We start from the raw sequence: 15,564 nt of genomic DNA, 5'->3' as shown, positions 1-15,564 counted from the left end.
TCTGCTGTATAGCAGGAAGACAAGTGGTGAAAATGTGCTGTTGCAGCCAGAGATGTCAGGGGTAACCATTAAGAGACGTATGCCATCGCCCCTAGCAACCGTGGAAGTCAGGAATGATGGTGAGAATTGTATTTCTGACAATGCTGATGATGATCATGTTCTTGAGAAGTTTAGAACTGACAAGAAAAATGTTTCAGATGCTGCTGAGCCTCTTGGTCTGTCTATGGTGTGCTGGATTGTTTCATGCAAAGGTTGTGTATGAGAGGCACTCTGGAGCTCTGTAATGCCACGTACACATGACCGGACTTTCCGGCAGAAAGGGTCAGACGGAATTATTTCATCAGATATTCCGATCGTGTGTGGGCTTCAGCGGGCTTTTAAAAAAAAAAGTCTGACGGACCTAGAAATAAAACATGTTTTAATCTTTCAGACGGAATCAATTCCTATGGGGGAAAACCGCTCGTCTGTATGCTAGTCCGACGGACCAAATACAACGCAAGGGCAGCTATTGGCTACTGAACTTCCTTTTCTAGTCCCGTTGTACGTCATTGTGGGGTCGAAAACAAACAGACTTTGGTGTGATCGTGTGTAAGCAAGTCCATTCGGTCGGAAACTAAGTCAGAAAGACTGAGTTTATTCTGATGGAAAGTCCGGTCGTGTGTACGCGGCATTAGACAAGCCATAGGTATCGGAAATACCAGCGGTAAAAGAAATTGGTGGGGAAAAAGGCGTTGTGCAAGAACAGTCGCTGATGGAGTGTTGGACAACAGGGGGTGATGTGAAACCGTTGGAAGGTCCCATGGGAGTAACTACTGGCCTGTGTGGGTTCCCTCCTCAGACACTCTCCTAGCAGGTGAGGGACAAGAGTTCTTGGTGATGTTGAATTGTGCATTTTTGAGAAGTTGGTTGCCAAGGGTAACCACACAGGCATTAGCGAACCTGGGAAAAAAGATAGTGCTGGTTGAAGTTGAGCCAGGTACTCAGAAATCAGTTCCTGACAGTGGGGGTAGAAGTAGGCCCCCTACAGTCCTGGGCGAGTAGGTCTGGGGGAGGTGAACACAAAGGGAGGACCCCGAAGAATAGGGAGAAGTGCATGTGGAAGCACACCCGGAAAAAGAGGTGGGTGGAGTGCCCCTTTAGGATGAAGGGTTTTGTATTTCTCCCTCAGGTGTGAAACGGGAGGATATGTGGAGAGGCGACACCAGGTCATGGTATTTATTGGCACCTTCAGCCTGGTTTTTGCAAAGACAGGCATGATTGCACACCTGTGGGCTGGGTTTATAAGAGCACAATTGGGAACAGCTCCACACTACAGGCAGGTTGCCTGGTGTGGAGGCGGGAGGGCTTTCAGGTGGAGGTGGCTCCACGAAAGAGAGACGGGCAGTCTCTAGGAGTCTTAGCGTGTATATCTGCAGGAGGCAGATGTGGCCGGTGACCAAGCAGCACGCTGCTGAGCAAGTAAGCTCCAGGAGGGAGTTTGTAAGAGTGAGTGAGCCAGGAGGCTGACTTTTTTCTGTTATACAATGATGGTGGAACCCCCTACGAGGGAAAACTTTCTGTGAAGTTTGTTTTGTTTAAATACAATTGGGCTGCAACTCCCTTAAAAATACAGTCTTGACTGACCGGTGTTCTTGAAAATGCATACACCACTTGAGCATAATCACCCCAGATCGTTAGTGTGTTGATTTTTCAATTTGTTTTAAAGGAGCCCAGTAGAACCCCAGCTCAGTAGTACCCCCACTCAGCAGATCCTCAGCTCATTAGCACCCCTGTTCAGATCCCCAGCTCTTTAGTATCCCTGTGCAGAAGATCCGCAGCTCCTTGGTACCCTCATTCAGAAGATCCCCAGCTTATTAGAATCCTCGTTGAGCAAATCCCCCACTCAGTAGCACCCCCAGCGATGACGATGCCACACTCAGCAGTAACCCCCAGCTCTGCTGATCCTCTAGTTTTTTGATCTTCCTCTCTCTGGTTCCTGCTCACATCCCGCTATATTGCTCCCACGCTGCACACCTTGTGTGACATTGCTAGTTTCTCCTGTTCCTGTCCCCCAGCTCTGCCGCTCAGTCCTCTCGCTCTGATCCCCCTCACCTTTTGCTATAGTGCTCCCAACTCACTTCCATGCTGCCTACTTCAGCCTCTGCCTGATTACTCTCCTGCTTGTTGCCTGCCTGGACTTCTGTTTGGACACCAACTACTCTCTTGCCTGCTGCCTGCCTTGACCTCTGTCTGGAGACTGACTACTCTTTTACCTGCCTTGGCCTCCATCTGTACTCTGACCTCTCTCAGCATCACTATCCTATCTCTACAGCATAGCCACCCTGTTCCTACGACCCCTTGGTCAGATAATCCCGAGGGCTGCAACCTGGTGCCATCTTGCTGTAGACCAGGGGCCAAAAGGTTCAGCGATTCTTCACTCCTTGCAGGGTGCTCTGGTCAAGACCAAGTTGTCACTTAGACCCTGTGCCTCAGGTGGGCCCATGTTACCTGCCAGGAGTATCAACTGCCCGCCACCAGCCTTGACCTCCTGTCTATTTTTTTTCCTGATGCCTACCTCAACCTCTGCCTGGGCACCGAATACTCACGTCCCTGCTGCTTGTCATGACCTCTGCCTGTACACTAATTATTCTCCTGTCTGCCTTGACCTTCTGCTGCAGGAACAATTCTGGCCAGGCTGTGGATGTAAAAATTACCTGTGATAATTCTTTCAGATGATTCTATAAGAATCATGGCCACTTCTCTTTTAATACTATTCTCTACTTTACAAGAAACTAAAGTCCAGTGATGTGAGCCCCATCAGGACATCCTCCTACGGATCCTCTGATGACTCACCTGCCAGCCATCTTTAAAAGAAAACATACAGGACTGTTGCCTTGGTCAGTTTGTTTCAGCCTAAAGAATCCTATTTCCCCTGCTCTTATATCTCGCTCACTACCTCCCTTTAAAGCATGCTCAGAGCTCAAGGGTAAAAAGCAGAGATCCTGCCACATGGAGCATGCCATCCTCTACCAACTATGTTGCTGTCAGGCTTGATGTAGAGACATGACCCACTGACATGGTACCTCTTTAAAATCCATACAGCTGGTTAGAGCAAGCTGATATCTTATTGGTTAGTGTAATTCACTGCTTTTCTGAACCATATTCTTATTATAACCACCTAATCTTAATATTCATAGCCCCTCATTAATATTCATGAGACCATCCAATCCCCCTACTCCTCACCTGGCTGTTCTGCAGCCTAGCTACATTCTAGTTAAGCATAAGGAGAGAAGGCCATGACCCTGTGCCATAAACACTGCCATTTTCTTGTAGCTCACACACACCAGTAAAACACTCTCACACTCCTTGTTTCTCTGCTGGCTGCAACAATCACCCATTTACCTCAAAACTCACTGTATTTATGCTTTTGAATGTCAGGAATAGATGGTAAAATCTAAAAACAGCCCTAAAGTAGGCCATTTCGTCAGAGCCCATAATGGGGATGTGAAGAGCAAACACAACCAAGACTCACTCTCATGGTCCAGCATGATTGCAGAGTTGCACTGGAGGCCTCCAAGGAAAGACAGGGAGCAGAGGCTGGTGGCCATTTGTTGTAGTCCATCTGAAAAAGCCTGACTTTAGAAATTGGAAAGCTGAACCCCTAGAAGCCTCTGGACCTTCCCTAAAAAAAGAGAACCTGAAAAAGCTAAAGAAACGATAGTGCATTAGTATAAGCATTATTATCGTTTCACATTTCCAAATCCCGACCTTGTAAGGTTCTCCATAGCTCAAGAGACAGCTCTGTCCACTGGGTTTGAGACCTTCAGCCTTTTCTGACTTCTAAAATCTGTATGGGCGCTCAGAAACGACACAGGAACTTGAGGTTTGTTTGCAGGTTGTGTCTCCAAGAAGTCTTCTAGGAGGTGCCACGTCCTAGTTGTTTCTTTGTAGGGCAAGTTATTCATGTCATTTTTCCTTCATGCTTGGCAGGACTGAGACTCCCAGCTTGCTCAGTGTTTGTACACCCAAAATCTATATTTGAATTAAATGTGGTACTCCCAACAGTGAGAGCTCCCTGCCATAGTTCCCAACTGCTTATGTCCATCTGGGAGTTTTGGAAGTCCCAGACAACCTTTATGTGCTACAGCTCCTCCTATATATCCAACAGGGATGTCTGGTGGGAATTACTCATAATTAGCAAAGAAGGTGTGCTGAGGTGGGAACTTGGCACAAGGATGGTTAAAACCCCCGAATAATGGGCGCAGCAGGTGTGCAGACCTGGAAACTCAGGATGGGTATAGTGGTAATACCTCATAATGGGTACAGCAGATGTACAGACTTGGGAACCCAGGACAGGGATAGTGGGAACCCCTCATATTGGGCACATCAGGTGTACAGACCTGGAAACTCAGGATGAGGATAGTGGGAACCCCTCATAATGGGGACAGCAGATGTGCAGAACTGGGATCTCAGTGCAGGGATAATGAGAATCCCCCATAATGGTCACAGTAAGTGTGCCGACCCTGGAACTCAGCAGAAGGATGGTGGAAACCTCTCATAATAGGCACAGTAGATGTGTAGACCCAGGAACTCAGCAGAAGGATGGTGGGAACCCCTCATAATGGGTACAGATGTCACCAATAGAGTCCCCAAAAGAAAGAAGGTGGTTAGATGCTTTACCACTCCAACATTCACCAGACACTGAAATATCAGTTTTGTGTAGGCTGACCTATTCAATAATAAACACCACACAGATGCATTATATAAAACACTGTTTTATTGTTTATAGAAACACAAATTTTATAATTTCCAACTTTTGTGTGACATACCATATTCACCTCTCAAAACTCTCCATATTATGCAACTTTTTAAAATGATTTCTGAAACTAACAACCACTGGCTTAGGAACACCTCAATTTCAAGAGGGGCATTACGTAATTCTAAGCCCCCTGTACACACGGTCGAACTTTCCGACAACAAAATTTGTCTGATTTTTTCCAACGGATTTTGTCCCAAACACTGTTGCACAAAGAAAATCCGATCGTTCAGAACGTGATGATGTTTGTTCGTTGCGACGGGACTACGTTGTGGCTAGTAGCCAATAGCTTTGGTCTCATAATTTGATCTGAGCATGCGTGGCACTTTGTCCAATCGGAATTCTCTACAAACGATCGGAAAAAGTCAGATCGCATTTTGTTGTCGGAAAAAGTCCGATAGAGCCCACACACGATCGGATTTTCCGACAATATAATCCGATCGGATCTTTTCCGTTTGAATTTCCGACCATGTGTACAGGGCATAACACGTGTCCCTTGCATTTGGTCATGTGTGTCTCGTTAGGAGTATCTGGAAAGGTCTAAAGCAGCTTTCTTGTACAGCTTTGCTCTGGAAGGCATTACTGGAAGCTCTCCACAGCTTCATAATCTAAGAGAAAAGTGCTGGGAAGGTGGCAGAGGTGGGCCAAAACATTCACGGTGGCCCAACCATCAGCAGCTATGCCACCCCAGGCAACAAAATGTTGAATTAAAAAAACTTAAGCCACAGTCCTGTAAATATTCTATATAAAAAAAGCTGAAAACACAAACAAACATTCAGACTGATTAAAAAGCCTGGTCCAGTTTTCTCTCCCAGATAAAGTACGCACCCATCCAGTATTCAATGGAAAATGCATTTTGTTATAAATATTAGAATATTCAAAAGAAATTGCACCAAAAAATCTATAGTGGCTCTTAACATAATGCGGGCTCTTCCTCAAAGCATCGTAAGTTACTAACAGTTCTTTTTCTCCAGAACCCACCCAACCTTTGAAAGGCAAGTTCATCAAAAATCTAATTTTATTAGCTTCTTTAGTGGCTCTTAACATTGTGTTGGCACTTCCATCCATCATGCTGGTTCTTCCATAACCATCATATGTTACTGACAGTTCCTCGTCTTCAGATCCCACTGCGATCTTTAAAAGGTAAGTCCACCAAAAATCAATTTAATGGACTTCTTTGGTGTTCCTTAACATCATGTTGCCTTGTCCTCGAACCATCATATATCACTGATATTTCTTCACCTCCAGAACACACCTCAAGCTTTAAAAGGTAGGTCCACCAAAAATCAATTTCTTGGACTTCTCAAGTGGCCCTTAACATCGTGTTGGCTCTTCCATAACCATCATACTGTATGTTAATAACAGTTCTTTTATCACCAGAACACACCCCAAACGTTAAAAAAATAGGTCCACCAAAAAAAATCTATTTCCTGGACTTCTTAAGTGGTTCTGAACATCATGGTGGCTCTTCCATAATCATCATATGTTACTGACAGTTCTACATCTCCAGAACCCAACCCATCCTTTGGAAGGAAAGTCCACCAAAAATCAATTTCATGAACTTCTCAAGTGGGCCTTAACACGGTGTTGGCTCTTCCATCCATCGTTTTGGCTCTACCATAACCATCATATGTTAATAACAGTTCTTTTATCTCCAGAACACACCCCAAACTTTAAAAAAAAATAGGTCAACCAAAAATCCATTTCCTGGACTTTTCAAGTGGTTCTTAACATTGTGTTGGCTCTCTCTCAAACCATTGTATATTACTGACAGTTCTCTGTCTCCAGAACACTCCACCAAAAATGTATTCCATGAGGTTCTTTATGCTGCATACACACGACTGCATTCTGCATTTTCTGGCAGAAAAGGTCAGACGGTCTTCCCGACAGACTTTCTATGGAGTTATGACGGACTTTCGAATGAACGGACTTGCCCACACACGATTGGACTAAAGTCCGTTCGTTTTGAACTTGATGACGTACAACGGGACTAGAAAAGGAAGTTCAATAGCCATTAGCCAATAGCTGCCCGTGCGTCGTATTTGGTCCGTCAGACCAGCATACAGACGAACAGTTTTCGCAATAGGAATTGAGTCCATCTGACAGATTTGAAACATGTTCTATTTCTAGGTCCGTCTGAATTTTTTACAGAAAAACGATTGGACTATCCCACACACGATCAGACTATCTGACGGAATGATTCTGTCGGACCTATTCTGCCGGAAAGTCTGGTTGTGTTTACGCAGCATTAGTGGCCCTTAACATCATGTTGTCTTTTTCCATCACAATCATTTGATACTGACAGTTCTTCATCTTCAAAACACACCCCAACCTTTTAAAAAGTAGGTCCACCAAAAATCCATTTCATGAACTACTTTAGAGGTCCCTAACATCACCTTGGCTCTTTCTCAAACCATCATATATCCATTATCTCAGATATGTCTTCATCTCCAGAACACACCAAGCTTCTAAAGGCAGGTCCACCAAAAATCTATTTCCTTGACTTCGCAAGTAGTTCTCAACATTGTATTGGCTCTTCCTCAAATCATCGTATGTCACTGACGGTTCTTCATCTCCAGCACATCTTTAAAAGGTAAGTCGGCAAAAAATCTCTTTTGAGTACTTATGTGGGTTCAACATTTCTGTAGAATCTCCAGGACCCAAGCGAGTATGATGTTCCCTTTCCCAAAATGGTAGGTCCACAGTAGTTTTGCCAGTTTTTTGTTTTCACGACCTAACCCATCTGAAGGTAGATGATAAAGATGTGGAGTACATTATGGGGGGGGGGGGGGGGGCAGCAGTCAGGAGTGAAGGGGGCAGTGGGTTAACAGAACAAGTAGTGGTGGAAGCAGTGTTTGCGCTTTCTCTGTTTCCATTTATCTCAACTCCCACAAAAGAGACATGTCCTTTAAGGAAATTTTGCAGGGTCCAGTCAAAGATATAGACTGAAATAGATGTACTTTCATCTCTGTCCTCTATGGGTTGATGAAGCCAGTATGAGGTGCCATAGAGGAGTCAGAGCAAAGGCCTTTAAAATAAGTGAAAATAACTAACACAGATAAAGAACCTTACAAGAACCTGCAAAAAGCTGCTATTGACCTCTAGGGCTATCATTTTCCTCCTCACATTACTTGGTGACCCTGACCTGCAATGAGTATGCGAATATCAGGTGGCCTTGCTCTTAACTGACTGAATATTTGTTCCTGGTTAGTGACGTGGTTAAGCAACAATAGAGATGCCATCATCTAGAAACTCACTTTTGCAATCAGGGTCGGATCTAGGGCAGTCAGTTTCTGGCATGGGCTGTGCCCCCAGATTTTATTTCTGCCCCCCCAAGGTCTCCGAGTGCATCCATTGATCCATGAGCCAGTCTGAAGCAGACACCTGATGTAAGGGAGCACTCTGATGGGGACACCTGATGTAAGGGGGCACTAGGATGAGTAGTCATGATGTAAAGGGAGCACGGGTTCTGTTTAATAGTGTTTCCCAGTTTGTGTGATAGACTGTCAATGACTCATACACTGTTGACATTATGACCCCTTTTTTACTGCACCCCCAGATCAGACAGGCTAGATCCAGCCCTGTTTGCAATAGAATCTAAAGCAAGATCTAAACCTCATTCAGTGTCAAAGACCCAAGAATCTTTGCTTTGTCTGTAATGGCATAGGTAATGCTATAATATAGTCCAGTGACAACAAGAGATGCAGGAGATTGTTGACTGCAGGCAGAGAGAAAAGGACTGCCATCTGAAACCCCTCGTGCTTCTTGTTAAGCTTAGTGGTTTGGCAGGCCAAGGCCAGGTCCATAAGGCCGATTGTCTGCTTCAGTGTGCTCTACATGAGTTCTTTGGTGTTTCAGAAGGTTGGACTTGTTCTTGAAGCACTTGCCACACTCAGAACATGAATAAGGTTTCTCCCCAGAGTGGGCCTTAAGGTGGGTCACCAGAATCCCCCTCTGGCGAAAACACTTGCCACACTGTGTACAGGCATAGGGTTTCTCACCCGTGTGAATTCGCTGATGCTTTACCAGTTCTGTCTTGCGTGAGAAGGACCTCCCACACTCTGTACACAAGTAAGGTCGGGCACCCGTGTGGACCTTCAAGTGCTCTCGGAGGATGGACTGATGAGCAAAGTACTTCCCGCAATCTTTGCATGGGAAAGGCCTTTCACCCGTGTGAGTCCTACGGTGCTTAACCAGCTGTGAGTTGCGCGGGAAGCACTTGCCACAGTCGGGGCACAAAAATGGTTTACTGCCCGTGTGGACCTTCCGGTGTTCCAAGAGGAGGGAGTTGTAAGCGAAGCTCTTTCCGCAATCCTCACAGGAAAATGGCTTCTCGCCAGAATGGATGCGGCGGTGTTTGACCAGGGAGGTCTTCAGTGGAAAACTCTTGCCGCAATCATCACAGGTAAAAGGCTTTTCACCTGTGTGAAATCTCTGGTGGTTTTCCAGTTGTGACTTGCGCTTAAATGACTTGCCACACTCTGAACAGACGTGAGGCATGTTACCAACATGTTTCCTCTGGTGTTTGATGAGGACAGCCTCCTGGGTGAAGCATTTGCCACATTCGGGGCAAGGGAACATGTTATTGAACACAGGAGTGGTAACAGGTTGAGACAAGCTCCAGCCATGCCCAGATTGTTCAACCAGTGGAAGTCCTAGATGAAGATTTTTCATGCTAGGGTATGGACGGATATGGAGAATATTAGGGTCTGGACAAAGACCTCTAGCAGTGGGGTCAGGTTTCAGATGTGGGGTAATGGGGTCTGGACAAAGACCTCTTCTTGTGGGATCTGGATGAAGGTTTTGGGTAATGGGATCCAAATGGACATGGGGGGTAATGGGGTCAGGGTGTACATTTCTGGTAGTGATATCTGGAAGTAGATGTGGTGTAATGGGGTCTAGATGTAGATGTAGGCTTCTGTTAGTGAGATGTGATGTAATTGTATCTGGACACTGACTTTTGATTGGGGGATTTGGATGAAAATGTGGTGTATTGGGATCTGGACTTTGACTTGTAGTGGGATCTGGATGAGGATGTGTTGTTCTATGGTCTGGACCTAGACTGCTGGTAGGGGGATCTGGATAAAAATGTGGTGTATTGGGGTGTGGATTTTGACTTCTAGAAGTGGGATCTGGGTGGAGATGTATTCTTCTCTGGTCTGGACTTCTAGTAGGGGGATCTGGATGAAGATGTGGTGTATTGGGGCCAGGACGTTGACTTTTAGTAGTGGGATCTGGATGGAGATGTGGTGTTCTAAGGTCTGGATCTACACTTCTGGTAGTGGAATCGGAATAGAGATGTGGTGTAATGAGGTCTGAACATAGACTTCTGGTAATGGGATCTGGATGGCGATGTGGTGTTATGGAGTCCAAACAGTGGCTTCTGTTAGTGAGATTAGGATGGAGATGTGGTGTAAAGGGGTCTGGAGATTGACTTCTAGTAGTGGGATCTGGAGGAAGACTTGAGGCAATGATATTAAAATCCAGGGAATGTCCCATTGGGTTATCTTCGATTTTGAACTCCACCAAAAGAGGTCTGCATGAAGTCATTCTGCAGCTCTGCCCACCTGTCAAAGATAAATAAAATGTGAGAGTTCATTTTATTTTTAACTATTGCCTTTTACTTATTATTAGCTTTATGGATATGATATCCTTTTGTTCATTTGGTTCCAAAAGGAACATGTTTCATCTAATCTAACGAGGAAGAAAGCAGCGTTGGCCCTTTTCTTTATTTATTGGTATTACAGTAAAAATAAACAGGTGCAACTGGCTGTTGATATAGACAGCAGAGGACGCATCTGAGTGTAGCAGTGCAAAAACAAATTTATCTAACAGGACAATTGGCAATTTACATAACAATGTACTGATACCAGGCATTTACATTTAGAAATGTAATTCAGGATCAGCTTCTGGCGATGGACCTTCGCAGCACAGGGTGACGTCTTTGGGGGGGACTGCAGCACCTAAGACTTCAATGCAAAGGAGAAACCACCGGGGGCAACAGACTAAGTGTAGCAATAGGTGAATGAAAAGCAAGCCATGTACAGTGTCTGGAAAAAGTATTCATACCCCTTGACATTTTTCAACTTTTGTCATGTTACAACCAAAGACGTAAATGTATTTTATTGGGATTTTATGTGATAGACCAACACAAAGTGGAACATAATTGTTGAAATTGATAAATGGTTTTCAAAAGATTTTACAAATAAATATGTGAAAAGAGTGGGGTGCATTGGTATTCAGCCCCCTTTACTCTGATATCCCTAACTAGTGGAACCAGTTTCCTTCAAAAGTCACCTAAGCTTTAAGCTCTTCACCATATTTGTGATGGCATGTTTGGATCGAAACCCGCCAGGAAGCTGTCACTGCACACCGCCAATCATAGGCAGTGAGGCATTTCCTGACACATACACACGCTGCCTATGATTGGCGGTGTGCAGTGCTGGCTTCCTGGTGGGTTTGATCCAAACACACTCGAGCCCATCACTATATCACTAAACCATATACGTCTGTGAGTTGCCATTTACATCGCTTGCTTTTCATTCACCTATTGCTACACTTAGTCTGCTGCCCCCCAGTGGTGTCTCCTTTGCATTAGAGTCATGGGTGCTGCAATCCCTCCCAAGGAAGCTCATGCTGTTCTACAGAGGTCCATCGCTTGAAGCTGCCCCTAAATGACGTTTCTACATGTATATGCCTGATATCACTACATTGTCTTGTAAGTTGCCATTTTTTTATTTTTTTATACTGCTACACTCAGTTACGCCCCCTGCTGTCCTTATCTATTACAGTGCAGAATCTTCAATCTCTTGAGAGGTGCTGTACTACAGTGTCTTGGAATCACCCACCACCTCAACCGGACCACCCAATGTGTTGGTCATATACACTTCTGCACAATATCTCTGAAAATACATGGTAACTGGCAGTTCAGTTGAGACTAAAGAGGCCGCACATGAAGATAAATCACGGTTATCAAACCAAAGCAAGAGTAACTTTATCACTGCATAGTTCAGGGGTAGGCAGCCTCGGCACACCAGCTACGGTGAAACTACAAGTCCCATCATGCCTATAGGAGTCATGCCAATGCCTGCCAAAGTTTTGCAATGCCTCATGGGACTTGTAATTCCAAAACAGCTGGCGTGCCGAAATTACCTACCCCCAGTAGTTATAACATGTACACTTTTGTAAATAAAATGGCTCCATAATACAACTTCGTTATCATTTCAGAGATTGTTGTAGTGACTGAACAAGAAGAATCTGGGACTTTTACTACTCACCAGTTCTGATCTCTGGAGGACTTTCTTCCTCCTTACATGGAAGATCAGCTTCATTACAAGTCGTGTTCTGCAAATAAGCACCATGAATATTGATGAGGTCCTCAGCCTAGAGAAAATTGAATTTTACTCAATTGATATGTATTATAAAACATTCTTACATGCTATTTGCTTTAGGATTCTTAGCAAGAGTCTCTACCTGATCGTCCTGAGGGATCTCCTGATCTTCCTGTGTGGAATCCCGGGAATACAGAGGACGGGGACATCTCTCTGGTGGGTTCCCATTACTGGATCCATCTGTAGGAAACACACACACTGACTGAATACATTGTTTCTATGTGTTTATCAGATGATGGGGGATCTAGGTGGACCCTCCGTACTGCTCTCTCCTTTACAATAAAGTCTCCTCTTACCCGGTGATGTGAGGGGCGGCTGATTCTTCATCATGACGTCCTTGTAGAGATCCTTGTGTCCTTCTAAATACTCCCACTCCTCCATGGAGAAATAGACAGTGACATCCTGACACCTTATAGGAACCTGACACACACAATGATACAGTCACCATCCAGACACATCCCTTGTCTGTTACTGGATAATGTCCCAGAATTCCCAGAATCCTCCTCACCTCTCCTGTCAGCAGCTCAATGATCTTCTGGGTGACTTCTACTATCTTCTTCACGTCGTTTTTCTTGGGTGTCAGTGGAGGGTCTGGGATGGGGCTCTGGGCACAACTAAATTTCCTGGACAGACGCGGATGAGTGCTGCTTGTCACATGATCACTGGACATCTTCAAAGGTCCATAATCCTATAATGTGCAATTTAATTTATATACAATTGACCTCCCAGAATCCTCCTCACCTCTCCAGTCAGGTCTACATTTTATTAACCACTTAAGCCCCGGACCAATTTGCAGCCAAAAGGACCAAGCCCCTTTTTTGCGATTCACCACTGCGTCGCTTTAACTGACAATTGGGCGGTCGTGTGACGTTGCTCCAAATAAAATTGGCATCCTTTTTTCCCCACAAATAGAGCTTTCTTTTGGTGGTATTTGATCACCTCTGCAGTTTTTATTTTTTGCGCTATAAACAACAATAGAGCGACAATTTTGAAAAAAATGCAATATTTTTTACTTTTTGCTATAATAAATATCCCCCAAAAATATATAAAAAAACATATTTTTTCCTCAGTTTAGGCCAATACGTATTCTTCTACATATTTTTGGTAAAAAAAAACAAAAAAAACGCAATTAGCGATTCTTGACTGGTTTGCACAAAAGTTATAGCATTTACAAAATAGGGGATAGTTTTATAGCATTTTTATTAATATTTTTTTTTTACTAGTAATGGCGGCGATCTTTATTGTGACTGCGACATTATGGCGGACACATCGGACATTTTTGGGACCATTGTCATTTATACAGCAATCGGTGCTATTTAAATGCACTGATTCCTGTGTAAATGACACTGGCAGTGAATGAGTTAACCACTAGGGGGCAGTTTAGGCATTATGTATGACATTATGTGTTTTTTTTATTGTAGGGGGGGCGTGGCTTGGCATGTGACGTCACTGATCGTCCTTCCCTATAAAAGGGAACAGACGATCAGTGACAGGCTCAGTAGGAAGCATGGGGAGAGGTTTGTTTACACAGACCTCTCCTCGTTCTTCAGCTCTGTGACGCGATCGCGGGACACCAGCGGTGATCAGGTCCACTGGTCCCGCGGTCACTGAGCTCAAGACAGGGTCGGGAGCACGGCGCCGGCGGTGCACGCTCACGACCCACGGCTGGGCACTTAAAAAGCAACGTACAGGTACGCGTTTTTGCCCAGCCGTGCCATTCTGCCGACGTACATTGGCGCGAGGCGGTCCTTAAGTGGTTAATAGAGATAAGAGTGATGTCATGTGACCTCCCAGAATCCTCCTCACCTCTCCGGTCAGGTCTGTGTTTTATTAATAGAGATAAGAGTGATGTCATGTGACTCCCAGAATCCTCCTCACCTCTCCGGTCAGGTCTGTGTTTTATTAATAGAGATAAGAGTGATGTCATGTGACCTCCCAGAATCCCCCTCACCTCTCCGGTCAGCAGGTAGATGATCTCCAGGGTGAGGCGCAGTATCTTCTCTGTCATTCTCTTCTTGCCGGTGTCCATCGTCGATTTAAAGTAAAGCTCCTGAGGCCAGGCCATCTTTTTGGGCAAAATCATCTGGTAGGAATAAGATAAGTAAAGTGTTCGTAAAACGGGATGAATGTGTAATTTCCCGCGGCGTATCTTACTCGCAATAAATTGCTCATTTTTGTTGTTTCGCTCCTTGGTGAGGGGATCTGCAGAGCCCCTCTCTTGTGATGGGCACAGAAATGGAAATATTGAAGTACTCCTCCAGCGCCAAGTTCTGCTGACTGCCCACCAACATGCAGGAAGACCAACCCCTGGAAAGGAAATCTACCTAAAAGATTGTCTCTTCAACATGATTGGCTCCACTTACTTGATCCTATCGACTTGATCTAATGTCCCTTGCTTTATCGATATGCAAAAAAAGAGGCAGTCAGGATTTCTCTTTGGCTCACTTGTTTTATCTCACCAGCTGTTTAGCAGAGATCATGATTGCACCATCATTACCCTTTTTAACCCAAGAATAAAATAAAGTTGTGGGCCCACATTTGGATTAGAAGAGAATATGGAAAGCTACACCCTCTATAGAGATCTTTGGAGCTCATAATCAAGTCTTCCTTACATGAAATCAGCCTAAACGCAAGCATAATGGCGCCCCCTCTGGCCCTACCTGGTACTTCTAGCTCTAGTGTTTAGCGCTGAGTGCTCTCTGGGACTGCTGTATACCCGGCTGTCTGATCCATGTGCCCTCCTCACTCACTCAGCTGGAGCAGGGAATCAAAGCTGGGGAGCGCAGAGTGGAAATCTTGGCTGTGCCTCCATGGTTTCGTCAAGAAACCATTTGCGCTACAACAAAATGGCCGCTACAGCGACGACACCTGTGTTTACCGATGTCAGCACGGCTTTTCTCTAGGCAGCTACGTGGCCATGGGTTGCTAGGGGCCGCGTCACGTTACGACTTCCTACATTTGTTCATCCTATTTGCAAGCGCTTCAGAGCGTGTTATGAGAACCCGCCTTCTTGGGCGTATCCACAAATCGCAAGGAACTCCGTTCAGTGGAACGCACAACACGCGTGCTTTGGAACGCATAAACCGGAAGTGTTTCAAAATGACCATTACATTTATCTGGGAATAATCATACATTACATATATGATGATGATATCATTATTATTAGATTTATTTTAATTATCAACTTATGTTTAATTTTTTTCTACATATAATCATACAGTTATAATAATTTATTATAATTATTATATAATAATGCAGAAACCTCTTATTACTGAGGCCATGTGACTATACATTTAATACATTTTAATGATCAATTTAATAATATATATTTTTTACATTTTATTGTGTATTATAGCTATTCATATTTTAATAATAATA

General features: G+C 44.5%; 1 protein-coding gene across 2 annotated transcripts; it reads right to left on the bottom strand.

Moving 5' to 3' along the window:
* Positions 1 to 4,736: 4,736 nt before the first annotated feature.
* Positions 4,737 to 14,839, bottom strand: LOC143956200 (uncharacterized). 2 transcript variants are annotated; one of them, XM_077466358.1, is made up of 6 exons: positions 14,138 to 14,839; positions 12,695 to 12,874; positions 12,483 to 12,606; positions 12,269 to 12,366; positions 12,073 to 12,178; positions 4,737 to 10,362 (listed from the first exon to the last, which is right to left on the bottom strand). In XM_077466358.1, exons 1-6 carry the CDS (start codon positions 14,267 to 14,269, stop codon positions 8,570 to 8,572), a joined length of 2,433 nt encoding a protein of 810 aa, XP_077322484.1. In that variant the 5' UTR covers positions 14,270 to 14,839; the 3' UTR covers positions 4,737 to 8,569. The 2 variants fall into 2 exon arrangements, with proteins under 2 accessions (XP_077322484.1, XP_077322485.1); XM_077466359.1 differs by having other exon boundaries at positions 12,073 to 12,139.
* Between the last annotated feature and the right edge of the window lie 725 nt (positions 14,840 to 15,564).

The sequence above is a fragment of the Lithobates pipiens genome, unplaced genomic scaffold (genome assembly GCF_037356315.1).
Source record: "Lithobates pipiens isolate NorthernLeopardFrog02 unplaced genomic scaffold, aLitPip1_a1.2 Scaffold_35, whole genome shotgun sequence".
NCBI lineage: Eukaryota > Metazoa > Chordata > Amphibia > Anura > Ranidae > Lithobates > Lithobates pipiens.
Note: the sequence above shows the minus strand (reverse complement) of the source record. Positions and strands in the feature narration are given on the sequence as shown.